The sequence below is a fragment of the Pteropus medius genome, unplaced genomic scaffold, assembly GCF_902729225.1.
Source record: "Pteropus medius unplaced genomic scaffold, Ma_sr-lr_union100, whole genome shotgun sequence".
In the NCBI taxonomy this organism is placed as follows: Eukaryota; Metazoa; Chordata; class Mammalia; order Chiroptera; family Pteropodidae; genus Pteropus; species Pteropus medius.
In genome coordinates, this window is record NW_024352787.1 from 28,596,082 (window position 1) to 28,615,371 (window position 19,290).

Genomic DNA, 19,290 nt, shown 5'->3' on the forward strand with positions numbered 1-19,290 from the left:
TTGTTTACTCATTATTCCAAAAAGGGTACTAGATGGGATACATATTTCAATCAAAACAATATACTTTTTATGGAAATAGTCCTGGATGACGGTTAACATACACGCACTTTCTTAACAGGAGAAAAGTAAACAGAAAATAGACTTTCAGCAAAACTGAAATTGCTTTCTTATTTTGAAAAAGAGGAAAACGTTTAAAGTTTATTTTTGCAGAGGTTCCTTAAAGGAGAACACTAGTCACCATGTAGGAATAATGACACAAAGGAAAGCCGGTCACTGGCAGGCCCCCATCCTGAAAAGCTATACAGAGTTACATGAGCTTGTTTTAGAAATTGTCCTCTTTTCAAACGTGTATTTAAAAGGCAAATTTATACAATGGTGTTTTTCTTATTAAAAAAAAAAAAAAATCTGGTTTTTACAAGTGTGGGATAGGATAAAAACTTGTCCAACTAGTCTTAGCAATGCCAGAGCACTGAAACTTCCATACCACAAGCCTTTGAGACTAAAAAGGAAACGAAATAGAGCTCAATCTTGAGAAATTCTCTTCCTGGGCACTCACTCCAGAGTCCCAAGGCAGTTTAGAGACAGAACAAGTGGAGGGACAGAGCACAGCCCTCTCACTGGTTGTGGGAGAGCCGCGCAACTGCCTTATCTTACAGAGACCTCCTCAAGTCTCTAGGCTGGATATGGGTCTAGCTGACACCAGCCTCTTCACCCTCAGGTATCAATGCGTCAACCAGCACTGGGCTCTGCAGGCAACCGGATCTCAAGAGAAGGGGTTCTGGAAAGATGAGAAGAGTCTGAAACTAATGAATTATCTCTTCTCAAACTGCTGTCTCATTGGGTCATTTACTGTCCGTGGGAACAGAGATGACGCTAAACTAGGTATCAACTTATTAGGCCTCCTCGGGGCCCAGAGAAAAAAACAGTTTAGCCTTATACTTGAACTTTGGCATTTCATAGTCAACTGAAGTTTTTCAAACATGCAATGAAGTGGCAATAAGAAATCATCTAAGGCCAAATCATATCTATCATCAAAAGCCAATGGTGGGTGCTCAGGAATGAGAATGATGTTTTAAATTCAATATCGGCATCTAATCATTCATTCACATAAACTGACAGGATTTCAACCGAATCCTACAGTTACACAGTTAAATATCCTTATGATACCCTGAAGAAGGAGCTAATCTCTTTGGGGGAAGGAGGCATTGTCAAAGAGTTCATAAGATCTAACAACTCTAGAACCCAAATGCATTTCCCAGGCAGTTTTTCCGGGATGCTTAAAAAAGAAACCTCATTTATGTTAAGCCAAGATGTCCCATTTAGGAAGACAAGAAAAAAAGAAAATTAAGGTTTGTCTCTTAAAACTCCACAACGGGTTTTACAGTAAGCACAAGAATTAAATTATGGTAAAAGGGAGCTATTTTTACTAAAACAGGGTAGACCAATTTATCAAAAATGCCATTCGGCTGTGTTCATTACATTCAGGAATCTAATTTACACAATAGACACTTTGGAGTAATCTATTTTAGTCAATAAATACTCAAACTCCTTTAAGTTTTAATCTTAGCGTAAATGTTCACATAGTCTTCCTAGTTAAGCTAGAAATTTGAAGTAATGTCATAACGACTATGAATCTGCGTGATCGTTCTTATGTAGGCAAGGACAGAAAACAAGCATATACAATTAAAGTTGTCAGACTCCATTTATATGTTTTAATCCAATCCGCTTCATTTCAAACAAGCCTGCATCTGGATTTCATTTGCTTTCCTCCTAAAAGTATTGTGGATCACTATCACCAATCCTCCCGGTTAGGAAAGTTCGGCCAAGTTTATCTTCCTTCACGCACGCCTTAGACTTAAGAGCAGTAGCCGGCCCCCAGGGACACTGAGGGACCCCCGGAGCGCCAGGCCGCCCTAGGCTCTTCTAAGCCGCAGACAGCCCCCAGCGCTCACGGAGCTTCTGGCCCACTTGCCGCTCACCTTCAACTTGGCTCCGGCTACGCACAACATCCACCTGGCAGAGTCCCGAGGCTGTCCAGGCACCGTGAGCACGGAGCTGGCAGGTTCTGGGCTTACCCCGAGGGCGCGCCTCTCCTCTGGGTGGGAGGTGACAGGCAAGAACGCGCCTCCTGGGCACGGTGACCGCTCGGGCGCCGGATGGGGAGCCCCGGCACGATTCCCCCGCGACGCCCGGGGCTCGGCGGGCAGACTACTGTACGGCATGCCACAGTCCGGCGGGGCCCCCGAGGTTTTGCTTTTGAGAACCTGACCCGAGAAGGCATTTCGGAGCGGACCCGCAGCGCGCTCCATTGCGCCCGCGGACCCTGATGGGAAGGCACGGCCCCCGTGGAAAGGGCCAGAGGAGAGCTGACGGGTCGCTGGGGACCGCGGGAGGCCCTGAGTGCGCAGCAAGGGCCGACTGGGGTCCGCGGGAGCCCCTGAGTGCGGGGCGAGGGCCGCCGGGACAGGCGGCAGGGAGGAGGTGCCCCCGTCCTGGTCAGACAGCGCGCCGGGACGCAGCGCCCGGCCTGCGCTCCGGGAAAGTTGCAGCCCCCTGCCTGCACCCTCACCAGCGTCTGCCGGACGCTCCAGGGCGACCTGACCCCTGGGCTCCACGCGCGAGGCGCCCCCGCCGCCCCTCGCAAGTTTCCCCAAAGCGACCCTACCCGTGTCCCTGGCCGCGGAGGGGCCGGTCCGCGCCACTCGTGCAGGCACACAAAAGAGCGGGTCTGCGGGGTCTGCGGGTGGCCCCCGAGCGCCTGCCGGGACGTAAACAAACCCTGGGGTGCGCGCCGGAGCCCAACGCCGTGTGCGCTAGAGGCGGCGCGGCCCGACCCGCTGACAGCCGAGGACCGCGGCCAGGGCCCGGGCCGGCCGGAGAGCGCGGACGCTCTCCTGCCTGCCCGGCCACCAGCCAGCCTGGCCGGAGCCGGGCCGCGCCGCCGCCGCCGGTGGCCGCTCTGACCCTCCCCCGAGCCCGCGGCACCACAGCGCCACCAGCCCCAGCTCCGCCGCGCCGGCGGCAGTGGCGACGGCGGCTCCTCCTGGAGAGGCAGGCGCTTCACCCCCCACAGCAACTCCCCACAAACTTTCCCCGGGAATACGGCGGGCCGGGGGCGCGGGGCGTGCGGCCGGGCGCTGCCGCCGGGCCGCAGCCCCCTCCCGGCGCGGCGCCGCCGCCGCCTGCCGCCTGCTCCCCGCTCGCGCGCGCACCCCGCAAGCCGCCGGGGCCGCCCCCTCCCCGGTCCCGCGGCGGCGGCGGCGGCGGTGGCGGCGGCGCAGGGCCGGGGGGGCGCCCGGGGTGGGGGCCGACCCTGGGGGCAGCGGTGGCGGCGGCGGCTCCCGGCGCCATCTTGGGCTGATCGATGAATTGAACAAAGAGGATCAATTTCTGATCAAGCGAGTTATCAATGGGGGCCGGAGAGCGAGAAGGACTTGGCCCCGACTCGGCCCCGCTTTCCCCGGTACCCCCCTCCTCCCCGCCGCCGCGGCCCCCCGGCGACCAGGCAGCCCGGGGCCCCGGGGGAGGCCGCGACCGCCCGCAGCCCCCACCCCCGGGCGAGAGGCCGAGCGCGGAGAAGCCTGACCTGCAGCTGCTGTAAATCAAAGCGCTTCCAATATTGAAACATCGATCCCACATTGGCCGCCATCTTGAGACATATTGAGACGGAGTGAGAGGCTGATAGAGAGGGGGCTGGAGTTCAGGAGCCGCCAGGAGGCAGCAGGCGGGCGGCGCCAAAACCCGGCCTGGAGCCGGCCGCCGCCGCCGCCACCGAGGACGCGGACTCCTCCTCACGGCGCCGCCGCAGCCATAGCGAGCCCGAGCCGGAGCCGGAGTCGAAGCCCGAGGGCGCGGCGGCCGCCGCCGGGCCTGGCGCACGCGGCCCCTGCCCCCTTCCCCCGCGCCCGGCCCGCGACCCCCGCCCCTCCCAGGCCCCCAGCCCCAGCAGGCGCGGCCGACGGCCCGGCCCCGAGGGGGCGCTGGTGGGCGGCGGGAGGGGTGCCCAGGGCCCCCGCAGGAGGCCCAGGGCCCCGCTCACCTAGGGCGTGTGTCAGAGCCCCGGGGGTCGCGGTCGCCAGCTGAGCGCCTCCCCTTCAGGGCCCTCGGTTAGAGGCTGCTGTTGTGTTAGGGCGGGCGCGGAAACAGCGCAGCTTTCGTTCGCCCGCCTGCAGGGCGCCGTGCGAGCCGAGCCGCCGCGACCACCTGCCCGAGCCGCGACTCCGCGCAGCCGAAGCCCACAGCAACGGGCATATGCTGAGCGTGTTGGCCGTACAGCCACCCGCTTCGCCCCAGCCGGACTCAGAGACCGAGTCCGCCAGGGACAGCGTTTCATGTTGGGACTGCAGTTGGGGGAAGCCAACCCTAACCCTGTCGCCGCACACGTTAATTCCCCGCAAAGTGGCTGCGTGGTCTCTGCACGGCACCGCAACCCCGGTGGCCGGGGTCCGAGTGGCCCCTACTCTCCCGAGCTGTGCCAGCTGAGGCCACAAGAAAAGTCTTGGAGCACAGCTCCGTAACTCCCCGCACCGCTTCAGCTGAACAGCCCTAGAAACTTCCCGTATTTCGGTTACTTCGATTTTCACTCCCTTGGGTGCAGAAACTTGGAAAGCGTTGAGGAATTTATAACAGAAAGATGGTCCCTAGTTTACATAAGTGCTAAAATGTAAACCAAAAAGTCAATTCTCTTGATTTTTTTCTTTGCAGAAACCTGGCACAAGCACACGTTTTATGATCGTCATCTTTAATTGATTATGTACACGTGTGAGTTTTAGAGTTTCCAGTAGGAATACTGCACTTTTACTCTCCTGCACTTCATTTAAAATGTAATTAGTTAAAACAAATCCCCAAATAACTTAATCTTGAAAGTTATATGTAAATAAAATCTGCATGGAATACAAAATAAAACATGTGAGATATAACTGTTCTTTAACTGAATTTGAGGGTTTGACATTGATCATTGGAGTGAATTCAGCATATTTGAATGAAGTGACTGGAAATGAAAGTCCCTAGGACTCAGAGAACACACGGGACCCCAAGTCTCACACCGCTGACCAGGAGCCTCAGTTGAATCAGATCGCAGTTCCTGAGGTCTGGAGGGGAGTTCCTTCTGTGTTCACATCGCAGCCTTGACCAGCAGAAGGGGCAGGGAGCAGTCGGGTGGGAGCGCACTGGTGCCGGGGGCGCGTCGGGAGCCTCCGCCACAGATACTGCGACGCCGCTTCAGACAGGGCACTCCTAGGGTGTGAGGCACCTGAGACGCGCGCAGTCGGCGGGCGACCGCACTGCAGCTCCAACAGCGCTGCCCGGTAGAGGGCAGAGGCTCCCTGACACTCCAGTCCTCCGGTCCCGGGGCACGTGCCCACTGGCGCGCGGCGAGCCAGGCCACGCCCTGTCCCAGAGCCAGGCCCCCGGCGGGAAACTGCATTGCCGCCTCTGATGATTTCTGTCCCGACGAAATGCCACATCTAACGATTTCTCTCCTGTGCCACAGTTGCTAGTACTTCTGCCCTCCCCTCCTATGTGTGCGGTGGCAGGCAGAGGAGACCTCCGGATTGCCCTAAAGATGGCTAGACAAATGAAATGTGCAGGGACTTAAAAAAAAAAAAATTTCTCCTATGGGGAAGGATCAAGGAAGGATCAGGGAAATGGTTTGGATTTGGTGCAGATGTTCTCAATCTAATTATCGTGTCAGTCTCCTGGGTTTAAACCAAAAAAAAAAATGAAATATATATGACCTGTGTAATACTCCAGAAGTACATCTGGTTGGAATTCAGGGTTCCGAATCCATTGCGATATTGTAAAAATAAATTTGATGAGCATTAAATACCCTTGTTACATTTCTGGTTATATTTTCATCGTTTACATGCTAACTTGACTTAGTAGAAAAACACTACATTGAATGGCCCAGGGGTTAAGTTTTATTTACATAAAATCTAGATTTTTCTTTCTACCAAAGTTTTGAGTTATACAGACTTCTAGCTCTCTACAGGGGGGAAACGTTTAGAATAACTTTGTCAGCGCCACAAAATATTACCACTTTTAAATGGCATTAAGATAAACCACCGATGAAAAATTATCTTAGCCAGTGAAATAATCAACAGGGACCTAAAAAACTTTTTAAAGTACATTTTATTTCTCTTGAGTATAGACAGAATAAGAACAAATTGTATCTATTTCTAAAGGCTCTTTTTCTTTCTTTTTATCCAGATTGACTTTCAGTCTCACCACTGTAGACGGTTAGGAGGACCCACTACCATTCAAATATAGTGGGTCTACAAAGCTGTGTACTGTATAAAATATTCAGAAAATGGAAAGGTTTCAGGATCTACATCTCCATTTGGCACCTACAAAGACAATAGGATAATGGCTATAACCGCCCAGAACAAAGCATGAGAAAGAAGTAGGTTAGCAAGGTGACCGACTCAGTACCAAGAAGCCCCTTGACTCAAAATTGTTGTTACTTAGAAAGAAGCGCAAAAAGAAACAATCCAAAGACATTCTTTCCACTTTTTGATGTTCAGGCTCTCCCTTAAGGTAAAGAAAACTCCCAGTTCCCAAGTGATCAGAAGGGGGGAGGGGGAGACTAACTTACATGATGTCTGTTTCTGACATCTTTAAATGAAATACAGCTTAGCACCAAATAAGGCAACTACATAATATATGAGCCTAGAATTTCTAAATTTCTTTTCTGACCCATTTTATTTTGTAAGAAAAACTGAGTGGCTATATTGGGGATGTGCTAATAGTAATGTGGTAATACTATGACTTACCGAAAATCGTAATGCACTTTTAGAAGTTCACACTTCCCTACCCTCCTGGCATTGGTTGATGCTCTTGTCTTCCAACATCTCTATATATTTGATTACATCTATTAAAGTGAAAATTGGAAAATTCTCTAAAATACCATATAGGTTGACTATTACTAAATTGGTCTTACTTTAATAGCCCCAGAAAGAACACTACATTACCTTGGTTTCTAAAGATTCTAATTTAGTAATTCTTCTGATTCACTTAACCTAATTCCTTGAAAAAATTAGCCATCAAGAATTTCTTCCGAACTGAAAAATGTCTAACAACATAAGGCATTATTTTTTTTAAAAAGCCATCCTCTTTGTTCCTCACAAAGAGTCTTTATGTTCTGAGATCTTATTTATAATGGACTCATAAAATTAAGTTTCACCTAGAAACTTTATCTCCAGAAAAAGTTGGAGAATAATCTAGAGTTTTTAACCCCACTCCAAGAATAATGAAAAAGATTAGAAATCTGAATCCTATGTGATATACTTTAAAAGAAAAGTCAAGAGATTCATTCTAAAACTTTAATTCACTTTCTGAATATTTTTGCGTTCAAGTGAGACTGGTTTTGAATAGTTTTCAACAAGAAATATTTCAGGTCTCTCAGCCCAAGAAAACAAAACTACTTTTAATTGTTTTGTTTTTAAAGTAATACTTTATGTTAATTATTTCTAAGTATACTATTCACTGTACTATGTAAATACCCACCAAATAAAAGTACACATTTTGCTTCATGTAATTACATGCATAGTACATAATTCATCTCTATACGCCAAATGTATGTGTAGTTATATAATTGTACCAAGAACCTGCCAAACTTGTAAGAACAAACTATAATGATTTCTGAACAGTAGACTCTCCTATTCAACATCCTCTCAGCCTCTCTCTGGTGACAGCATCTCTCAGTCTCTAAGACCCTATAAGGAATCTTCGAAGACTTAATTTCTGGCCAAACCATTTAACTCTGCCCTCCACTTCTGGATGGCATATGTCAATGCCACCAGCTTTCTCTAGATATCTTTCTACACCTCTAATGATTACGTTTTGCTCTCCTCCACTTGTCTTAAACAAAAAAGCTTGCACTCTTTCTTCACATGGTGGCTTACACTTGGAAAATACATCTAGCTTAACAGACTCAAATGCTCACTGCTTGGGGACTTCCAAGCCTGTAAGAGGGACCTGGGGCTTCTCATCACCCCACAAGTTCCCAAACCTTACCTCACCAGCCACAAACACCCTTGCCCCAGTCTCCTTTAACCAAACTTATATTATAATATCAATTTCTTGAAATTTAGAGCTTATTAGAATATCACATCTCATTTCCCCCTTCTATCTCCACCTCATAAGATGCCTACGTAAATGTCATATTACATATTTCCTGTACACTATTGAAATAAATTCCATTCTGTATGACTCTCACGGAAGTCATTGCTGAATCACTAAAAATTAATAGTGTACATCATCAGTAGCTTGAAAGGGCTCGAAATATGTAAAGTACTACATAAATATTATTATTATCATGCTTAATGTAAAGTTCAAGTTCTGTGCTACCCTTATATCAATTCCTTTTCTTTGCTCCTGGGAGATATGAGCCATATGTATTCTATTTATATTAACCTTTCATTATTACTATTGCTCTTACAATATCAGTTTGCCATCCAATATTTTAAACACACAACTTTTTCCCCGGTTCCAGGACACATAGGGCAGAGACATGTTGTTTTTTTTTTTTTAAATGTATTCACAACATGAAGCAAAATATTGTTTTGTTTCTCCACAAGATCTTTTCTGACACATTTCTGCAGTCATACAGTTGGAGTTGAATGAAGATTTATTTTCAAGAAACGTAATGAGATTTTCTTTTGTCATAAGCATTGTCAGATTTGGATATTATTTTTTTCTGGGTAAGTGTGGTTTGTAAGATTTTGAAACCTTGTTCCAATGGAAAATAGGAAAGCTGCTATTTCTAGCAATGAGTAGAAGAGTTTTTTTACTCCCTCAAGCTTCATTCACATTAAACATTTCATTTCATGTTGGTTTTCAAGAATCTGTATTATAATATCTTTAGAGGTTTAAGTAGCTAGCAGAATCTCATCAGACGTCAAAATTTTGCTTGCGCATGAGATAGAAGGCAAAAAACAGGAAAGTGGGCCCCTAATCTAGCATCTATTTTTTCTTATATTCACACACAAACAGACACACACACATGAAATCCGAAAAGCATAAATGTTAAATAAAAGGACAAAATGCAAGTATTTTCATCTCAGAGGTATTTCTGGTAACAAAACAAACCAAAAAAAAAAAGCCCACAAAATGGAATGACCTAAATGTCCAGCAATATAAAAACTATCAAATAAATGATGAAATAGTGCGTAGCCATTAAAAAATATGTTTAGTAAAATATGTAGTGATGTAGGGAAATGTTTATTATGTAAGAGGAAAATAGGACATGGTATGAGCTCTACTACAAAAGATAGCATATTCTATATACATAAAGAATGCTGAAAGAAAACATTAAAATGTTAACAGTGGGTATCCCGGGACAATGAATTTATGGGTAAGTTTTATCTTCTTTAACATTTTTATATTTTATATCATTTCTACATGAGCATATGCTACCTTTATAATGCAGGAAAATAGCAGATATCCCTTAAAATAAGGATATGAAAAAGCCTATGTCATTTCTTTAAACAGTAAGGGGTAGCCTTATCTAGTAATTATAATAAACAATTGAAAACAGAGAGGGAAAATCCTGTCCTAATTTTGTGACTGAATCACTGTTTGACTTTGCCTCTGGTTTCCTGGCTGTAAAATGGGAATAATTAATACTTTCTTGTAAAATACTTTGAGCTCTCCAACAAAGATCCCATAAAGTGCAAAGTGTTGTTCTATTAATGCTAATTGAAGTGAATATAAAATACAAAGGCATTTGAGAGAAATTGAAGTCATTATGGTCGAGTGGAGGAAGGCACAAGGGTTACAATGCCAAATGCCAAACTGTGGCTATGAGGAATCCTTGTGTTCTTTTAAAAAGGTTTATTGGGGGCAAAGAGGGATGTCACCAGTAATGTTGGAATGTCCCCTGTCTAATCACCAGACACTATCTGTTGAGCAGAGTGCTGTCAGACACTACTAAGAAATACAGAAGTAGTGAACAAGGTCCCTGCCCTTAGAAGCTTACAATTTTGTTGGGAATAGGGCAATAACGTGTGAAAAAAAATAAAGATTCGACTTAAGAACAAGACAAACAATATCCAGGAAAGGAACTGATGAAATGCTAATGCATGCTATAGTATTAGGGTTGGTCTAAGCAATGAACTGAGATTTGCTCTCTGTTTAGATGAGAAAAGATTTCAGAAATGATGGGGTCTTGGAGAGGGAAGATGTAAGGGATAGAAAGAAAGATGGAGGGTATTTAGGGTAAGGAAAAGCATGCACAATGCAGCACAGACTAAACTCATAGAAGAAGGGACACAGAGAGTGGGCTGTTCAGCTAGAAGCCCAGGAGGTAGAGAGCAGGCTAGCATCTCAAAGAGCAGCTAGATGGGAAGATGCTGCTGGCACTGTGAAGGGGAAGGTGGGAAGACCGCCATTCTGTACTATGTGCCACAGTGCTGGAAGCGATGTGCAGTTCCTGCAGATGACCCATTTCCATGTCAGTACCCATTTCCAACTCACTGTCAGAAAGGACTGTGGCCTTATCTGTCCAGTCAGTATTTAACAGCATACAACCACAGGGGCAGATGTAGGGTCAGATGTAGGTTCCGATTCTGGTGAAGAATGAATGGTTTGACCTTGAGCATGTTAGCTAACCTTGCAGAATGTCAGTTTCCATAACAAAAATGTATACCTTTTCTTCTCTGCATTCCTGCTGATATTTTCATACCATTTTACAGACAAGCAGACTGAGATTCAGAGCACCACAAGTTGTTTGATGGAGAGATTGGCTTTCTCAACCAGGCTACCAAACACCTGCTCAATTTTCTGACCACCTTTTAATGACACGATCTCAGCGGCTCTCTCCAAAAGGCCTTTCTGAAGCAATTGATGCTTTTATTTACTTATTTCTCCAACAGATATTTATTGAAGGCCTACTGTGTGCCAGGTTTGGTGCCTGAAGGAGTTTTCTGCTCCTTTTCCATTGGAGGGCAGAGCACCACGGGATGAAATCCCAGAGTGAAAGAAGATCACCCCACACAGCCTTTTCATCTTGTGCCATGTCATTGCTGGTTATTAAATGCCTTTCGCTTCCCTGACATACATTTTTCATGCCACAGAGCATAGTAATCCTTCAAACTTCTTTGTTTTGGCAATGTAAGCACATATAACCAGAATGAAATCTTTGGTAGGTCTGACCTTGGCAAGGGCTATTCTCGTATTCATCTTCAAGGCCTATTTACCCCAGACTCATTTCAGAAATCAGGGCTGAGACCAGAACCACATGCAGAAAAGCAAAGTGTCCTGCTTTCCCAAATGTGATGTGAAATAAAGCCAACTCCAATCCGTAGCTGCTTCCAGAGCCTGTATCAGGTCAGGGTGTCTGTGTGTGCGGCAGGGGGGGCAGTACGAGGTGGAGGGGCAGCGCACATGTGCGCACACACACACCAGGGGGCATGTGGGAAGGCAAGGAGGGGTTTTATATAAAGCCAAACGAAATGCAGTAGCTCCTGCCCTGAAGAGAGTTTAAAATCTAGCTGAGAAGGCTTTGGAAACATAATCGATTCTATCCTATATATTATTCAATGTGCACAAGAAAATAACATCAGATGGAGCTGAAGATCCTGAGAACCCCAACCACACGCAAGTCCATTGCTGTAGCTGGTTGATTCTGCTCTTGAAACATCAGGGTTCGAGGGCCCAACCCCATCTGACTTAGCCAAAGCCCTCCCTTAGACTTATTCCTTTGCTGACTTCTGAGGTCAGGCCTCCCATAAATAAAACATATTATGGAAACTCTTAGAAGGGAATTGAAAGAGAGTCATGTGGGACATCCTATTACCTACTAATGTCCTGAGGGTAGAAAGGCCAGATTGAAAGTCACAAGCCTGGAAGAGTCACCTTTGTCTGTAAAATCACCTAATAACAACAATTATGATCCATTGAGCACCTGCCATCTGTCTTGTGCTTTGCACGGCTTTATCTGTATTCCTCGCAGCAAGTTTGCAAGACAGGAAGCATTATTCCCCTTACATATAGAAAGGCTGAGGCTCAAAGAGGTAGAGACTTCTCCAATGGGACTTACTCACTGGTAAACCAAAATCTGGGCTTTCTGCACTGCACTAGACCTACATGTAGCTGCTGCATCACACCTGGGCTCCAGCCTAATCAGGACTTATTTGGGACTTCAGGCAAGTAGCCTCTCTTTCACCCCTTCAGGAAGTCCTGGGTATTGCCCACTCAGGAGGGATCCCTCAAGCTTACCTTGCAGCAGCCTGCTGGCGGGCAGTCCTTCCCGGTAGAGGTTTTGTCTCCAGACATTTTTCTGCAGCAGTGGAGGCTCCAGACTCCCTGGTCCAGGGCATCTATAATAGAGATTGATAATCTGACCTTGATCTTGAATAAGACATCGATTGCAAATGAGAGACAATGGAGAAAGTCCAAAGTTCCCCTTAAGTACAGGCAGATGGGATGTTTGGTGATCTAAGCAGCTGGAGAAGGATGTGTTTTCCTAGTCATCATTGGGAATCTCCTTTCTAATTAATTGCCCAGGGTTCTTACTTCTTCACTTTAGGGGAGTCTGGTCTAATGGAGAAGTATCTGATTAACAATCCCATTCTGGCTACAAGTCTGCCTGAGAGGGTGGGGTCACAGATACGTGATTAGTCTAAGGCGTGCAGTTTAGTAAAGCAATTGCAAGCCATTCCCAGTCGGTATCTTGCCCTCTCTCATTCCTAAATTTAATACTGACTTGTGAGTGGGAGGTGGGATCAGTTTACACAAGCTCCATTTATCCGATAGCATTTTATTACCAACTGAGTCGGACCAGGTGGTGGGGTTTGGTTTTGTTTCCTTTTGGAACTGTTCTGTGTTTTACTGTTGAGCCAGTTACTTCCCACCCCCAGCTTTGGATGCTGTGTTTTCTGTCAAAAACGGGCTCCATTAGGAAAGAAAAAGAAATGACCCCTTGGCCCCCAGCCTGTCCTCTGTAGCCTGATCTATTTAAGACACATTCTCTTCAAACAAACCCTGCCCCAGTTTCTGGAGGGCTTTCTTCCCCTCCTGCCCTCTGCCTTATGCATTTGACACCAGCTCAAGAATCTTGTAGCTTCTCGCCTTTCCATTCCCCACGGAATTTGTTATTCAGCACTTCAAAGCGGAGACTTGTTTGCACCTCTTGTTTCAAACAATAGACCAAATTTCCTGTCTCTGCTTCTCTTAAAAACTGCCTCCCTCACACTTCTTGGAACAATTGCAATGGCCACTCTACAGATGAGGAGAGGAGCTAAATCCTCACCCACTCTTCCTTTCAGAAGAGACAGAGCCGTGGGTCACAGGCGTGGACATCAGCTGCGATAGACCTGTGTGCAAATCCTAGGCTCTGCAGCTATGAAGCTGGGTGGCTTTAAGCTGGTTACTTAACCTATCTGAGGCTCTACATCTGCACTTATAATATCTGAACCATAACTAATCCATCACATAAGGCTGTGGTGAAAATGAGATGAAATGATGTCACAAACTTCTGCCTAATGATGGAGGTTACAAGCACATTCTCTGATTCTAGGCTGCCTGAATTCAAATCCTAGGTCCAACAGGTTCTTTCTCTGTATCTTTGGGCTTAAATTGCTTAAATTCTGTGCCTGCACTTCCTCATCTGTGAAATAGAGTAATTATCATACCTCTTATCATATCATAACTCTTGAAGATTAAAGAGTTAATACATGGAAAGCATTAGACTTGGGCTCGTACATCACTCAGTGAAGATTTTCTTCCTCCTTATTCCTCACTCCAGAAAGGATCTTTGGCCCCTCTCTCCCTTTAACCTCTCTGTTTTACACTCTTCACCGTTTTGTTCAGCAGCCCAGACCCCTGTCATAGAATGTTCATAGCCCATTGGGAGCATAATACTTGCTCATACTTTCTCATTCCAGGAGTCTAGTTTTTGCTTAACTTTAGGACAATGAAAATGCCTAAGGAATAAACATATAGCCCTGCAGTTTTAGGGCAGGGAAACTGATAGGGGCCATTATTTACAAAATGTACTCACGGAACTTTTAATCGCACTTTTCAAAGTTTTTTGTTTACACTACTGAGTTTTGCTGAGGTTTTTTTCTTTCTTTCTTTTCCTTTATCTGGGAAAGAGCCCCTCTCCTTCTAATTCAGATAATTACCCTGAAACTTGTGACTCGGGTCCTCTGGTTATTGACTCAGGTCCTCTGGTTATTGATTAAGGGTCACTGAAGCTTAGCATTTTTCTGGTCCATTGTAAGCAGAAATTGCTTTAGGCCAGGCAGGGCTATTATAGTCACAAGGAGGAGGGAACCCTTAATCTAGGGTTTTCTTCCTTTAAGTAATATATGAACCAAGTCTGTCTTCCCTTACTAAGCTTATTCTTTTCACTTAATAAGAAAATCAATAGTAATGAAATTAATAGATATATGATTTAAATAACAAGTTTACAACTTCCTTTCTTCCTTGTCTAGGGACAGGGGCAGTATTTTGGCAGGATATATCCCCTGGAGGACAACCCAAAACCCAATCCTGACTAAGGCAGAAAGGGAAAGAGCTCCATGAAACTCCAATAGGCAGGGACCATGACCCTCCTCAGCAGAAAGCAGATTCAGAAGAAGAGACTTCCTGTCCCTCAACATCTATACTAATAAAAAGGGGTTCATAGCTCTTAGAAAAAAGTTAGGCAGGAAAGATAGATAGGGGGTTTCGGGTACACCTGCAAAATGCCGAAGTCATTCCATTCTAAAAAAGGCCCACCACAGTCCGCCTCAAATTAAGTAAGCCAAAAGGCATTTTTGGGTTAAAAAGTTACTTCCACAAAGAAACAGGTAAGCAGAGAATTAGGTACTAGTTTAAGCCGGTCACTCGCACCTGCGCAATGAAGACCATAATAACCTCCAACGCACCTGAGCCTCATTATGCCATCATTATAATATAATGCTTATACCTGGAAGTTCATTTATATTATTAGAACAGACTGAATTCTGGGAACGAACATGCGCGGAAAGTAAACGATGAGTCACTGAGTCCCATCCATCTTAGTTATCCATTAAGAAAGCCCACTCCTCTAAGAAAAGTAACCACTCACAGCAAGTAGGGATAAAAACCCCACAGGCTTTGTTACTGGGCCCTTGAGCCACCCTTCTCTCACTTCGGCCACTGCCACATCTGGAAGTGTGCTGTTGCTTTACTCTCCCTTCCAATAAAGCTATTCTTTTGCAGCTGTACTTCAGTGTCTTGTTCAATTCTTTGTTCAAGACATCAAGAGCCTGGACAACGTGTCGAGAGGGAAACGGAATCCGACTCTCTGGTAACAAAACTATTCTGTATGATGCTGTAATAGTAGTTATATGACATTATGCATTTCTCTGAACCTATAGAATAAACAACACAAAATGAACTCTAATGAAACTATGGACTTTGGTTAATAATAACACATCAGTATGGGTCATTAATTGTAACAAATGTATCTTAATGCAAGATGTTAATAATAGGGGAAACTGTGTGTGGGTTGGGAGGTATATGGGAATTCTCTGTACTATCTGCTCCATTTTTTCTGTACATCTAAAACTCTAAAAAATAAGGCATATTAATTTAAAGAAAGTAAAGCAGGTGCTCTTGCATGCTTCTGACTCCTCCTGACACACTCACAAATAATGACCAACAGCCAGGAAGTGACAGCATCCCTTCATAGATGATCTGTAATTAACAACTGTTATCTTGTCCTCAGATCATATGCTAATGGCTCACAATGATCCAGCTTTGTCCCTGGAAGTTTTGAACCAGACAGAAGTCACTCTTAGGCCTGGCCAGGGGCCTCTGAATCAAGTCCTTTCAATGTCTCATAAGTTCTGGAGTAAATAATGTTGGAAGCAGAGGCCCTTCCCTTTCTTCTTCCTCCCTGTTCATAAAGAGGGAAGGACCAGCTGACATTTTCCAACCTCCATACTCAATATGCACACAGACAACCTTTGGAGTCCTGGGTTCTGCAGTAACCGCAGTAATGAACTTGTCTTTCCCAGGCTCTGGGCCTCTACTCTTGAGCCATTAGCTTCATCATCCTTACTTGCTAGGCACGATGTGGTGGTCAAGTGAATCCCTGAAGCTTTTCTCTAAGTCCAAATGCTCTGAAGCCCAAACTCAATGAAAGAAGCCATGGATCCCTTGGAATAAAAACAGCTCTCCCACCCAATGCGACTGAGGTCTGATGGTCTAGTGTCCCGAAGCCAAGATTACAATAACCATGGAATGAAAAGCAACCACAAAGGACAGCATAAACTTCGAAAACATATTTTAAACACAGACAGAAACTCACCCAGCACATCCTATATGGTTGCCAAGTTCCCAAACTCTTACCCTGTGAGACTGAATTTCCATGGCATGTCACTGATTAATAAAACCATTAACTTAGATACACTCACACAGTGTGTAATGAAAAGGGGTTTGTCCCACTGCTGTTATCAGGCACTAAGGTTGCTAATGATCCAGCAAAAGCCAAAAAATAAAGCAATGAAATTTGATGTGAATGGCAATGTTGGAAATTATGGTAGGTAATTATTACAAGTTGCCTTAGCAGTGTGATTTAGTGAAGAAATCACAAAATAGTGAAGCACAACACATGGGGTCTGATCAGGCCCTTCTGCTTACTGGCCTCTCTTAGCTCACCTGTAAAATGGAGCAATAATACTTACTTGCCTCACAGACTTACTGCAAAGAGTATTTAAGATAAAACATATCCAATGTCTGGGAAGGTACCTAGCACATGTACCAGCACAGGGTGGTTTCCTTCCTTAAAACATGGTTGTAGATCTTTATGAACGATGTTCCTTTAAAAGTTTGCCTGAGCCCAAGAAGATGTAGTAGGTGAAAAATAAACAAAAAATGATGCATTCGTGGTATCTTCTCTATTTGGCTTGTGTGGCAAATAATTTACAGCATTAAAAGTAAGTTAACAGCAGATCTTTAAGTGACAGAGGAAAACATTTTCTAAAATGAGGGATAGTCTTCATAATGAGGGACTGCTGAGTGGAGGAAAAATTTAGAATTTAGACACGCGTCTTTTACATAGTTATTAATCTGGTTGGATAGGATTTTTAATAATTAAATGGTATTAATTCAATATAAGTGATCCTATATTAAGCTTAAATGAAATGTACATTTAGCAAGTTAACTTGAAACATTGCCTACTTTGTTATTCTATTTTTCATAATTGCATATGTTTGGAAATTATGTTTTCCTTTCTGCATTGCATTATCTGCCTACATACTTAGCCTTTGCTTTATTTATAGGAATGTCATTTCTTGTGTTTTAAGGAAATTGATATGAAAACTCTAAATGACAAACACCAAAGCTAGCTTCAAAAGTTTCTGACTAATTGCTAATGAAATATCCATAATAGATGAGGAAAAAAGCATAAATTGCAATGAAATGTAACTTCATCTCATAAATGTCTTGTTTGTTTGACAGCTTTGGAAATTTTCTTTGTCATTTTGAAAATCAATACAAAATACAGCTAAACACCAGACTTGGCTGTTCAGCCCGAGACAAAATAAGAGATTGAAAGCTCCTCTATCACCAGCTGTCGATTGCTGAAGATCATATTGCTGAATGCAAGAATTTTTTTTCTCTGTCCAAACATTACTGAGCCGCTACAAACTCTCACTAAGGGCCAGATGCACACACATTATGGTTGTGAATTTACAGCACAAAGGGATGGGACAGCTGGCGGTTATCGGTTTAGTGATCAGTGTAGGCAGGATAGGGAGGAATCCTACCATCGTAACCCCACCCTTCCATTTCTACCATTTTGAGACTAACTAGCGCACTCTAACTATCTAAACAGCACCGGATAAACAGCTATCCTAACTTTACTTTTTCTTCTGGGTTAAGACTCTTCCTTCATCAACACCTCCACCTTCTCAGCAGCATTCACCTAGGAGGAATGATTTCACCCTGACACATTAGCTTCTGAACCCTTTAGCCCATATCCCTGAGAAATCTTTCCTCCACCCCTTGCACGGTTCATGGTTATTCTCATTTACCTCCCTCTACCTTGACAGCCACTCTCCATCCTTTAATCCTCTGCCCTGGGCTCCAGGGAGGCCACTTTGCTAGGCCCCTTCCACTCTGTCTTTCCATTTAGTTAGGCTAATGGGGTCCCTGCTTTGTAGAAGATTGTAGAATGAGAGGAAGGAGAGGCTGAGGCTTTGCTTCCCCATTCCCTCCCTCCTGCTTTGCCTCTGGAGTCTGGGCAGTAGCTGCGTCCTCCCACAATATGGCTTCCACCAGGCCATTCTCTCACTGGGCCATCCCCCTCCCCACTGTGGCTCCAGCTGTCACACCCTCCCCTGCCCATTCTGATCTAAAGGCAGTACCAGCTTCCACTGCTGCTAATCTCAGGGGGCCTCAACACCCTTGATTGGCTTCCTCAGTTTTGCTAACACATCATATCTAGTCCATTCTTAACTTCTCTTGAATCATTTGTGTTTGATTCTTATTTCCTGCTAGGCCCTAACTGATGCCACAGGAATGAATATATATTATACACACACACACACACACACACACACACATATGTGTATATATATACACATACATATACATATATATGTATATATACATACATATACATATATATGTATATATATACATATATATGTATATGTATATGTATGCGTGTGTATATATGTATATATGTATGTGTATCTATATATATGTATATATACAAGTGAATGGAAATGAATAAAGAAAACACGTATGCAACTCTGCAAAGTGGAATTCAGTTAGGATTTGGTTTATTTTTGTCCTGTTGTCAGTATGCGTAACATTGAGTTTTTAAAGCATCCATTGGGTTATCTTCTCTGCTAACCTTCAAGAGCAGCGAGGCAGGGACCAGATATGTTTTATTCCATCTCTCCACTTTGTCTCTAGGGCCCGGCTCTGTCAATAATGATGTGTTGAATGAACGAAGGCATCAATGGCTAATCTCATTTAAAGAACTATCTCTTGCCGGGGCTGAGGCAATGGTCCTTTGCAGTTCTGATCTGAGAGCATTTATAGCTTGGAGGATTAAGGGAGAAGCCATGAAAGCAACGTGCTTGAAAGGTGGGACAGTTTGACCCTGTTTCCTGCAGGACAGAGAGGAAAAAAGGGCAGTAAGAATTACACACTCTCTTGCAAATGGCTCACAAGGTATCCTGGGAAGTCTTACAGGAACCTCCCTGCTTTCGAAGGAGGCTTGCGTTTTCTGAGCCTGGGTGGCAATTGAGAAAGATACTTCTGCAAAGTAAGGCCCAGGGTCAGAGTGCATGGTCATCCCCCACCATT

At 44.9% G+C, this 19,290-nt stretch overlaps 1 protein-coding gene across 13 annotated transcripts in view; it reads right to left on the bottom strand.

Moving 5' to 3' along the window:
* CUX1 (cut like homeobox 1) overlaps positions 1–3,819 on the bottom strand; it is a 339,895-nt gene extending 336,076 nt beyond the window's left edge. For 3 of the 13 annotated variants that reach the window (XM_039848991.1, XM_039848989.1, XM_039848996.1), the window contains exon 1: positions 1,980–2,887. In XM_039848991.1, coding sequence (XP_039704925.1) covers positions 1,980–2,309 — 330 coding nt within the window. In that variant the 5' untranslated portion in view covers positions 2,310–2,887. Of the gene's footprint in view, positions 1–1,979; positions 2,889–3,586 lie in introns of those variants that run through there. The other 10 variants (XM_039848995.1, XM_039848992.1, XM_039849000.1 and 7 more) reach the window with 9 other exon arrangements.
* Between the last annotated feature and the right edge of the window lie 15,471 nt (positions 3,820–19,290).